The sequence below is a fragment of the Micropterus salmoides genome, unplaced genomic scaffold (assembly GCF_014851395.1).
Source record: "Micropterus salmoides isolate LMB-PRFRI ecotype aquatic unplaced genomic scaffold, ASM1485139v1 Ms_hic_scaffold_22, whole genome shotgun sequence".
In the NCBI taxonomy this organism is placed as follows: domain Eukaryota; kingdom Metazoa; phylum Chordata; class Actinopteri; order Centrarchiformes; family Centrarchidae; genus Micropterus; species Micropterus salmoides.
In genome coordinates this window covers 22,169,058-22,181,028 of record NW_024041373.1, presented here as the reverse complement: position 1 = coordinate 22,181,028, position 11,971 = coordinate 22,169,058, and the positions used below count along the sequence as shown (strand labels likewise).

The following is an 11,971-nucleotide window of genomic DNA, read 5'->3' as shown; positions in this document are numbered from 1 at the left end:
CATACACACAGAAACACCTTGGCACATCACAGCAGATTGGTGCAGTGAGGCTGCAGTACCTCTCTTCCCTTACCTTGGCTTGCCAGAGAAGCAACAGAGCTTAAAAACTTTAATTGGCTCTTAAATGGCATCTGGGCAAACCAATACATGCTGTATACATGCACACACATACACACACATACACGCACACACACACGCACGCACACACACGCACCCACGCACGCACACACACATACACATGCATCATCTAAATGTTGAAATTATTAGTGGCAAACAGCCAGTGCACTTTAACTCTTTGAAATGGAAACAATCCATTTTAATTGCATGCCTTGACTCTGCTGTTGAGATGCTTTCAGTCAGCAATATAACCAGCGCAACCGATACGCAAGAGCAAAATATAATGCCATGTTGGAAATTAGTTTTCAGGGTGCTGTCAGAAGAAAAGTGGCATCTGTATTGCACTGAATGGAGTTCAGCTTGCATTTGACTTTGATCATCAGTGTAATTACCAAGAAAGATTCTATGAAAAGGATTAGCAGTCAACTTATCTGACAAACTATCTGAATACTAAAATTGAATAGGTGCTTGTAGCACATTTTGTTCTTGTTTGTTGGCTGTTTACTAAATTTACTAAATATAAGTCATTTCAGGTTATCATTCTACAGTAAAATTATTGGGATACAAAGGATCATAGTGTAACTCATCTTAGAGGATGCTACAGCAGACACTGCCCATACAAATGATCTATAGGCAGTTTACATGCAGTCTAAAGAAAAGGTGCATATTGGATCAATTTACCCAAAGTCAATAAATTGTGACCCTCTCTTCTATTTTAATGAAGCTGCTCGAAAGTCTCTCTTACCATATGTGGGATGGAAATGATATATATACTATTTAAATAATACTAATTTATCTGTTCAATGAGACAAATAATCCATATTTCCATATTAATGTTTTACTCTTACTCATTTTTTCAAGTGGCTACAAGTTTTTTGGTGGCACCGTATCCCGTCTGAATGCTGAGTCATGCACATTTGTGAGGAAGCTCATATCTCAAACAATCTTGGTCCTTCTACAAAGTCCCATTCCATCTTATTCAGTCCTGTTGTATGCCAGTCACATTTCTCCCTTCCAGCGGAGTGTACTGTATCAGTAGCCATCAGTGGAAATGCTAGCTGAATACTGAACGCTGAGGTTAATGAGGGAACTTAACTGAACGCGGGCCAACTCAACCCACAAATGCATTGAGCCACGCTAAAAGGCTTTCAGGCTTTAAGCTACGGACAGGTACATCACATTTTCTGGCAGACTTCAAACTTGTCCAATTGATGAACAGCTTTCAATACATTATATGGAATCAGAGTGATCTCTCAAATAAATCTTACCACAACTTAACAGGTTCAACCAGCAAAAGGGCAATACAGCATGAAAATGCACTACAAAAAAGCAATACTTTCAGCGGAGAACAAAGCAACATACTTTATACACAGACATCTTTAACAACACAACAACCAACACAATGCAGTGCAACCAAACTCAGCACAGTACAGAGCCTCCAGTACACTGCTGAAGATGCAACACTCCTGAGGGTACGTGTTATTAAACTATAATTCAGTGCTTATGACACAAGGGGCAGCAGGAGGCAATTTGTTTACAGACTCAATAAAACATGCAGTAATATTTCTCTACCAGGGAAATATGTTGCTTTTTACTGTGTGCTCCCTTTCCTCTAAGAAACAAGTGAGCTTTAAGTTCACTGCCTATTCTGTCCAAAATTGACAAGTATAACAGCTTACAGTAGTTATTTCACTGCTTATATCGAGCATGTTGTTTCATTATGACATTATGACAAATTATCATCCTTCCTCTCAACAGTCAGGACAGTCCTAACATAAATTCGTTTGTTTGCCCCTAATGTTTAGGGTATATGTATACGGGTATAGGGTATATTTCACATCACTGTGATGAATGCACCACAAGCTTCAATGACCTTTCCTTTACAGTGCCATCCAAAGATTAGCCAGCCAAATACGCCTCAGCCAAAATCAATAACCCCCCCCCTTAACCATCAACAGCTTTAAAGATCAGAGACACCTTACCTCCATCGCTCCACCCAGCTCTTAAACGCCTGCTGTCCTGGGGAGTGTGTGAGTGGTGTTTTATCTCATGCAAAAGTAAATGCAAAAGACTGTTTCATACCAGCTTGAACAGAATATTAAATACTTCGGTCCTGTGATAAGCCTGACTAAGGAAAGGTTAATGGACTATCTGTCCCGCCGAGTGTGCGGATTAAATACTTTCAGGTTGTGGAAGAAACCACCAAGAACTATTAGAACTACATCTTAGAACGATTCATTTATGTTCAGACTAATTTCAAATGATTAATCTTACCACACGTATAGAGACCTTTACATGTTTTATATGTCTGAATGTTTTCTCTTGCAGTTTCTATCTATCTGTCTCTTCCTATCCCTCAATCAGATGGCAATCACTCTCCTGTTCTCTGTTAAGTCTCTAATACCACCTCCCTCTATCTTTTTCAATCTCTTTCTTGCCTCATGTGACTCCAGGCTCTGCCATTCACTCTCACTTTCACAGTCTCTCACAAACCGAATCCCACTTTGTCATCCAGGCTCCTACTTGCTGGGACAAAGTGACCCATTCATTTTAACTCGAAAATGTTTTAAATGCAACTCAGTCCAAATATTCATTAAAATTGTCTTATGGTATTTCTTGTGGGGGAAACTCTTGTGTTACTACTGTTCTAATTTATTGTTCTTTTCTCTTCAGGCTGCGAGTTGTTGCAGTGATGGTTACAAAACAGTGCAAATGTATCAGCTCTGATTAACGAGGATCTAATTGCTTCCATGACTCTCCATCCTTCTGTCTCTCTAATTATTCCCTCCACTTCTTTCTCACTCTTCTTTTTCCCCTCTCAGTGTCTCATCAGATGTGCGCTCTCATGCAGACTCTAGCACCATGCAAGAGAAAAGCTCAGACTACACAGTCTGTACGGAAGAAATTAATTGGATTGATTCCTCTCAATCGCCCAGGAGGTTTGCATAAACCCCACTGTAGATTTAATGTTTGAAAATAAATGCTTCTGAGGTATACATTAATATTTTGATGCAGCTTATGGGCTCTTCAACAACAGCAGGATAAAGTGCTCTGAGACATTTTGCAATATGGTGGGAATACTGACAGTTTCTAAACATGTGGGAGCGCGTGGAAATGCATATTTAATGTCACTCATGTGCTTGTACATGTTTGCGACCACTATGCCTATATTACTAAATTGGAAGGGTTCTTCAACATGAGAGGAGATGTAACGATAAGAAACTAATGAGGTCATTGTGGGTAGTGTGAGCTTTCTGCTGGTTTTGGGAAATGAAGGCTTTGAAGTCTCATCTAATTATCATAACCCTGGTACATCCACACATACAATATATTATTTTGTGCTATGGGCAAGATAGTAAGTAGTCGAAGTCAGAGCCCCTCAGCTCTGGAACGCCCTGCCTGGGAACCTGAGGCTTGCAGGATTGGTGACATCACTTCTCCAGACATACTTTACTTTATATTTTAAATAGCTTGATATAATTTGCCTCTGTTTTAAAATGTTTATAATTTGTGTTCAACCACGTAGCATTTGATAAGTGCTGTATAAATAAAGTTTATTATTATGATTATTATTATTATAAGTATACATTCTTTTGAAAGTTTCTTCATCTTTATTCTGCCTTAATGAAAGTAACTAAGCGATAGTTAGTTTGTATTTGATTCTTGTAAAGCACTTTGTAAAGTTGGTTTTAAAAATTATGTATAAATAAAGATTGTTATTATTATTTATTATTATTAATTACGATAAAACTGTAAAACCTTAGGTCGGGTCTGTGAGTAACCAGTGGAGGGCAGTAAGGCCCATTTTCAACAAAGCCACATGAAAGAGAAGAAGAGCGACGTTTCAACACAACATAAGTGAAACTATGGCAAATGACAAGGTCGGTGTTCTCAACTTAATATGCTAACTGAACATTGAAGACACGTTACTGTATTATTATAACAGCCCGCCTAACTTACATTGTCATTAACAGTCAACAATTAGCGTTAGCTGCTAACGTTAGATGATGAAGTAATACAGTTCGCAAGCTATCATAACGTAGCAATTTGGTGTTGGTTAGCTTAGCTTAGTTAGCGTTAAGCTAAGTAGTTATCTTAATTAAGCTAGATTTGTTTGGGTCGTTTTAAATAGATTTAACGTTACAGTGATAGGAACGCATCAAACATTAAACTGATGGTTAACTGGTAATGTAACGTTACATTAGAGTACTTACTGTCTAGCTAACGTTAGCTAACTTGGTAAGAACTTTGATAATGAGACCAGCGGTAACGTTTGCTTACCTTGATGCTAGAAGGATTAACTTAGGTCCCTCTTTCAGAAAGACATTGTCACCATCCTATATATAATCCATTACTGGGGAAGATTTGTTTCTAATGTCAAGTGGGGGACAGGTTTGGTCCATACCCTCAAGATACTTCACATCACAAACAAAAGTAGAGTCGTCTGTTTCAAACTTCTCCATCGATGCTAACGTTACCCAGCAAAATATTATTTGCAAAGACTAAGAACTGACATTGACCTTAATTGTTCTTGGACTTCAATGTGAAACAACCATACACTTATTTCGGAGCTGTCATTGTTCTGCTAGTTTTTGTCATAATACACAAGTGACAGTGTTAGGAAACCCTGGTCAGTGACACTGACCTGTTGTTTGTTTTGTCTTTTTGTGTATTCATGCATGTGTGCAGAGTCCTCTGGGCCAACTCAAGGACCTGGTGGAGCTCAAGGACCAGCTGGAAGACATTCAGAAAAGGGTGGAGGATGAGATACAGGCTGGGGTTCCTCCAGTAAGGCTGCCTTGAATTATTTATACAGGGCAGGCATTTACTAACACATGTGAAAACTGATTGTATGCAGATATAAAACCAGTGGTCAGACAATCATGTACAGTAACAGGTCTAATCTCTCCTGTCCTTTCCTTCTTAGGGAGGCAGTCTGCTGGGTTCTCCTTTCCTGAAGGGTTTTTTGGCCGGGTACGTTGTTGCAAGGCTACGCTCTTCAGCATTGATGGGTGTTGCTGTAGGAACCTGTACAGGAATCTATGCAGCACAAAATTATGCTGTTCCTGACATTGAAAAAACCGTCAAAGACTACATACGCAATCTGAGAGGAGGTAACAAATAAGAGAAAGAAAAGAAAGGAGGAAGAGAGACATCTACAAGAAGAGGGCGCCAGTTCAGCTGCATACGGGAACAGATATGTATATCAAAAGCTAAAAACTTTTCAGTAGTCACAAATTCTAACATAGAAACTGTTACTATAGTAGAATCATTATAGCGGCTATAATTTTTCTGACCTCGACCCTATGCCAACATCCCAAAATGTGTCGTCTTCTTTGTTGTCCTCTGCCCTCTAGTGGTCAGAAATTCAATTATAGCAGCCTTAACGAATATGCACTATGTTTGCTCAGGGGATGATAGAGCATGTAAAAACTGTCTCAGCTCACATCTCATGGTGCTCTTCGGTGTAAACCTATCAAAACCCTTCATGGGTCTTGTTAGTTTTCACATTTTTTGCAGGTGTCAGAGCAAAGTATGTGGTGTGGTGTGATGTGTCTTTGCAGGCACAGCACACCCCTTAATGTGATTATAGGTCAATTTTTCACTTGGTAAACACTTTTGTTTTTAAATTACAGTCATAACTATTTATAGTCATGAATAATAACTTAAGGTACGCTTTTGAGAATTTTATAAACCGTATAATAAGTAAAAATGACTCCAGAAGTTACACACTGTTCAAACATAAGGAAAAGTATTCCTGGAAATGTATGTAATATTTCTCTATATATTCCACCTCACACTGCTGAAAATGTATTTCAGACTCCAGTCTGCAAGAGCTGGTAGCCTATCAAATGAAAATGTATGCCAAAGTGAACTTTAACTTTGCTTAAATGTTTTTAAAAATTGCACTTGGGTGTTTTAACAAAACAGGGAAGTGTGTGTTTAAGTATTTTATGTAATATATATATTAGAGTGCCTACTCTGGTCTGGACTTTATTATCATCTCATGCCATGTGTGCAATAGCCTTTCCTGGTGGGATTTGACTGCCTATTTCATATGCTGGAAACTAGTTGATCTTTTGCACTTGTATGAATTGTAGGAATTTAAAGCAACTTTATTTTGTTCCACAGAAATCAATGATTTGGGGGGGGGGGGGGGTCAAACATATTTGAATTCAGATTGAGGTCATGTTCATTTTAGTTTTTACTTTAACTAGAAAGTGTATTATAAAACAGTGTGTGCTATGTGTTTGGTAACTGGAAACCAGGAACAACTTGTGCCTATTGACAATCATTGTGTTGCTGTCTTCGTACTGCATGCTCTTCAATTGCTATCTATTATGTTTTTGCATGTTTTCTCTTGTTTTATAAGTAATACCTTTCTTTAAAACTTAATTTACTCTGGAATATAGAATATGACGGGTCCATTGATGGTGCTTTGATTAACTGGCTAACTGTCTCGTCATCATCAATGCAGAAGTATTCAACATTCAACTTAACAGTTTGAAATTCCATTGTGATGTTGTAAAAGAAAACCACAAAACTGTCTTTAAGAATTTATTTGGGTTGTTCAAATAAATGGGGACAATACAGTGTACAATTGTCTCAAAACATTCCTGGTCCTGTGATGTTTCAGTGTTTTATTAAAAAAAAAAAATTATTTCATCCCCATAACGTTAGCCAAACATTCAAAATTCAAGTGACCACAATGAATTTCTTTAAATTAATGTAAAGGGGCAGTGGACAGATTGTTTTCATTTACATGTTTCCAAACATTTGTTCTTCATAAAAATATATTAAATAGTTTAATAATTTATTAAGAATTCTGCCCACACTCCATTGTATATTTCCCCTTAGTCCATGCTGTTAATTCTATTTTTTTCTGCTCTTTACAAAGTTCCTATCGTAGAAAATTGGTTCTTGTTAGCAAACGAACATGGGGAAAAAACTGAATAAAACAACATTAAGTCTGTAAAACAAATCCCTAACTTTTACCAGCCATTTAAAAAAACTGAAAGATGATATATAATCAATACAAAAAGTCAGCTCTCTATTTATTGGTTGCAGATGAGTTCCAATAAGCTGATAGCAAGCAGATAAATGGTTATAATATTGTAAGATTGCCTTGAGCACTATATAATACGATGGTGATTATAAGTTGACAAAGTTGTAGCAAAGTCATGATTTCAAGTTGAACCGTTGCTGGTCTTTGGAGGAGATTTCACCAGCTTCAGTTACCCAAGAAACAAAACAGATGATGGGAAAAAAAGCAGTTAATTCAACATTTTAGCAGCAATATAAAGAAGTTTCCCTTTAAAAACATTCTAAATGTATTTAAATATTCAACATTTTTAATTGGACTGAATTAAACTGCATTGAGACATACAGTACTGCTCACAGATATTTTTTATATGAATACCTATATAGTGAATCAGAGGAACACCATTTGCATACTCACCACAGTATCACTCAACGATATCAGGCATAGTCATCACCTTGCTCAGGCTGCCTACAAAAACAGAAACTTGACTGTCAACAACATTGTAGCTTAAATCAAGCTTTCAAAATATGTGAATAATTAGTGTTTTAGATTTTTTTAAATGTGCATCTGGATCCAAATCTGCATCAAAGTAAAAACAGTGACAGACAACAAAACTAAATAAAGTATTTAACAAATATTCTTGTTGAATTCAAAATTAAATTGTTGTTCCTTTGCCTGATCAGAGTTTTTAATTTTTTAAGATATCTTGCTAATTACAAAAAACAAGCAGGACTGAAAATCAATCTTCTAGGTGGAGATAGTAACATTAATACACAAAAACAAGATTAGATGCATACTGTGCAGTATGGAAAGCTGTCACAAAATGTTAGGTACTAGTGAAAAAGCTTTCTGTTTTGTGCCATTGAGCATGTTTTCCATGAAATCAAGGTCTCATAATGATTTACTGTTAGGAAAATTAAACTTGACTGAAGTACAGGTTTTTATTTAAACTACTACATAAATTACAGCATAAAAAAGAATCAAATCTGACACATAATGTTAACATGTTTCCTGTTTTTTTCAGTGTGTGGTGCGGTGACCACCAAAAGCTATTCTTAATCGTATTTGGTGACCAATTGTCTTGTCTCACCAGTGGCGACAGAAGTATGGCAAAGGGTCGGTCCGTTGCGCAGAGAACCAGGGATCTGGTCCCCGTTGGCTGGGTTCACACACCAGCATTGCTTCATAAAGCACTGCTGGGCCAGGTAGAGGCCGCGCTCGTCACAGGCGGGGCGGAAACCAGGCACCGGCAGAGCCTTCACACCAGCGGCCTGCAGCTGGCAGTCAGTGCTCTGCAGAAGGGCTGGTGAGAGGAGAGGAGAGTTAAATCACCCTTTTCTTACAGAAAATTGGAGGAATGCAAATGATTCATTCATACATTGGATATATGTACATAGATGAATACAGTAAATATATAAAGAACATACTAGGGTTTTCTGGGACTCCAGTGGAAGCCTCCTGCAACACAATCAGTGAAACAAAACAGAAAACTTGAGGAAAACAATATGACTTCATTCCACAAGAGGGACAAGTTAAAAACATTAGTGTCACAGTATGAAGATGGATTTTTAATCATAGCATTAAACTCAAACAATATACTTGCACCTCAGTCATAAGAGGCTAGAGACTGACTGATAAAATGTCTTGGATGCTTTGTGAGATGACCTTAGCTTATCAGTATCAGCGAATTTGCAACAAAAACAAAATTGCAATAGAGAAACAAAAATGATTTGTGTAAAAAAAAAAAATCAACCAATATATAATTATGGGATTTTTGAAACTCAATTATTAATTTCAGCCTAATTTTACCTCGTCCACTGAGACATCCATTACCTCGGGCAGGGCGTTCATGGGTACGTGCATCCGCATGGGCACGGCAACTACAGACAGAAAGAGAAACAGTGTGTGTAAGTGGTAGAGGAGAAAAGAGATATTTTGAGGAAATGAAAGTGTGACCCCAACACAGATACGTGGAAACTTGAATCCAGTCTATTCTGAACTTCAAGCCAAAAAAGACCAATACAACACAGATTCACCTGAGACTGCTTGACCTGCTATTCTGTCCATTTTTTTAAATTTGTTATAAGACTTAATGTTTGTCCTTCCATCCAGATGCACATGCAACTTTTGGAAATTCCCATCAGATCATTGTCAGAGCCACTTATGGTTCAAATGGCATTTAGCTTAAGAAAAAAGAGGAAGAACATGATTTGGTTTGCCTTTCCCCAGCACTTATTTATCATAAATCTAATGAGTAATATTACAGGTTGCTGGGGATTCCGCAGACACTTTCTCTAGTTGCTCACAAGTTTGTTGACAAATTAATTTTATCCTACTTTTGCAGCAAAATACATTCTGCTAAATGCCAACAGGGTACAGTATATCTCTCCTAATCTGAAGTGAATTTGGCCTCCTCACCAGATCTTCCCTTCGTCAGCTCTGCCTTCAGGTTGTTGCTCTGCTCCTCCAGAGACTTGATGTCGTTCCTCTGGCTGAGGAGGAAGTAGGCGATCATCGCCTGGCCCACAATCAGGACACAGGCCAACAGGGTTATACCTGCCACTTTATAGGCCCGGGAGGAGCGGCCACTGGAGAGCAAGATGAGAAAGGAGGAGATGAGAAACATGTTTAATTTGGAAGACTTGTTGGACATTTACATACTGAAATGGAAATCAGAAGGAGAAATAAAGAGTGGCAGACAGTGGAAAATGAAAAGAGACATGGAGATGTTTTAATATGAATGGGGCATAATCATCAGCCACTTTAACTGTGCAAGGATCAGTACTTCTGGAATCTTTCTTGATTAATTGTATGACTTCAAAAAAGGTTTTAAATAAAAATAATAATGGGAGAAAGAGATGAAGAGAGACAGACAAGACGAGGTAGATAGGTAGCAGAGGACATTGTGGAGGCTGATCCTTGCCTGAGAATTAGGGAAATTCTTTTATCCTGGAACCTGAGCCATGGTATGTACTGTAGACACTACGTCACCACCAATTCATAAAATCAGCTGTTGCCAAGCAGACACTTAAATGAAAGTTGAGGAATTTTTTGGATCTGCCTTTTACCCTTTCTAGTTCACGCCAAGGCCTTTTTTTGGAAATTCCCATTAGTCCTCTCTGAAACTAATTTTAAATCTCAGCTAACTGATGTGTCCATTCTGTAATGAGTTGATGCTAAAATCATTAAATGCAGTCTTGTTTGTAAATGTGCTATTAAATATATTTTTAATTGAAGTGTTATTTACTTATGAAAACAAAACAAAATAAATGTCAAAGATAGTCAAAGAGATACATAGAGTTTTAGTCATAGAATTTAGATTTACAAACCATTTAAAGGACCATACCCAAGTTTTGGTGGATTTCATTCCCTAGTTTACAAGTCCACGTATAATTTACATTCCTGTTGACAATTTCTAATTATGTAGAGGGTTTTTTTTGCATTTTCCTGGCTTTTCACACAGCCATTAATTCCCATTGTTTTGTATAATAGAAAAATCAATAAGTAGACACATGAAACTTGATACAGATTGGTAACGTTTGTTGTTTGGTAATGTTTTTGTAAGTGTGGACAGATTAGAAAACTGCGTATACTTGTTCACTGTGATGGAATCCATAGTCAAATCAAAGTTTCAAGAGTGTACTGACTGATTTGAATGGAGATAAATGGAAATAAGTGGCTGACTGGTTAGCAAAAAATACATTTAAATAATCTGAATTACAAAATGGATACCTGTATACAAAGTTTGTAGTTAATGGGTTAAAACATGCACATCAGGAAAGTCTCCAGAAGTAATTTACAGTAAATGGTTAACTTTGTGGGCACCAGCTTTTTGGGCCTAGTGATGGGATCCCATCAAGACAGCAATAACAAGAACACACACAACACTTACTCTTGTCCTGGAGGGATATTGACAGCTGTCTGCTGGCTGTCAGCTCTGATGAGAGGCTGGTTTTGGGTCTCGGGGTCCGCCATCTTCACACAAACACAAACCTGTGGGACATATATTCATATTCACATTAATGTTTAAACGCACAGTATATGATGCTACTGACACAAAACACACACACTTACACACACACATACACTTGCAGTAATCCTACACAAAGAAATAATAGGCCTACCTTATTTCAGGTCAGGGGTCAGTCTGTTTCACAAATATCAATGACAGAATTCAGTGAAGATTTTACCTTTAAGGCTGAAGAGAGACAAGGAACTGAAAGCAACAGGCGGGGAAACCCATACTCACAACCCGAACAACCAAATTCTCTGGCTTTTTTTCCAGACCGAATTTCTGATTGGTTCTTCATGTTGACGCATCATCTGTTACTATGGGCAGAGCATAGAGCTATTTAGCAAGCACCAAACAGCTGGTTGAGAGGTTTATTATGCCTTTATACTTTATATCTTCATATTGTTTAAATTTATAATTCATGAAATATTTGTTGACAGATAAATAACTTGATAATGATAAGAATGATTAGGAAACAAATTAAATGTGTTAGAAGAAATAACTGAGACCATGTTGGATATATGTACCCTGGGTTATGGATTTAATATAGAAAACATAATTACTCTATTACTATTATTAATAGTAGTGTTTTGGTATTTGTAGTATTTTTATTGTATTTCAAGTACTATTATTTCTGCACCTGCAGTGCAATTTCTGCACTGTGGGTTCCTCTAGAATTAAATTCATAATCACTGCAGTTGAGGATTGATAAATCCTTAAATCACTGTCTTGAATTTGTTTTTGCCCATGACACACAGCCAAAGACCCAGTTTTTAGGTCCAACAATGTCCAGCAGACCA

At 37.4% G+C, this 11,971-nt stretch overlaps 2 protein-coding genes across 2 annotated transcripts; one reads left to right on the top strand and one right to left on the bottom strand.

The window, feature by feature from the left end:
* The first annotated feature begins 3,916 nt into the window (after nt 1-3,916).
* LOC119917016 (SLC35A4 upstream open reading frame protein-like) lies at nt 3,917-6,733 on the top strand. Its single transcript, XM_038737056.1, has 3 exons — nt 3,917-3,998; nt 4,807-4,905; nt 5,045-6,733. The coding sequence occupies exons 1-3, from the start codon at nt 3,984-3,986 to the stop codon at nt 5,240-5,242; spliced, it is 312 nt and encodes a 103-aa protein (XP_038592984.1). The 5' UTR covers nt 3,917-3,983; the 3' UTR covers nt 5,243-6,733.
* On the bottom strand, nt 6,663-11,424 carry LOC119917015. The gene is made up of 8 exons (XM_038737055.1): nt 11,284-11,424; nt 11,052-11,152; nt 9,578-9,747; nt 8,969-9,039; nt 8,587-8,617; nt 8,250-8,462; nt 7,577-7,627; nt 6,663-7,346 (listed from the first exon to the last, which is right to left on the bottom strand). The coding sequence occupies exons 2-7, from the start codon at nt 11,132-11,134 to the stop codon at nt 7,584-7,586; spliced, it is 612 nt and encodes a 203-aa protein (XP_038592983.1). The 5' UTR covers nt 11,135-11,152; nt 11,284-11,424; the 3' UTR covers nt 6,663-7,346; nt 7,577-7,583.
* Nucleotides 11,425-11,971: the final 547 nt, after the last annotated feature.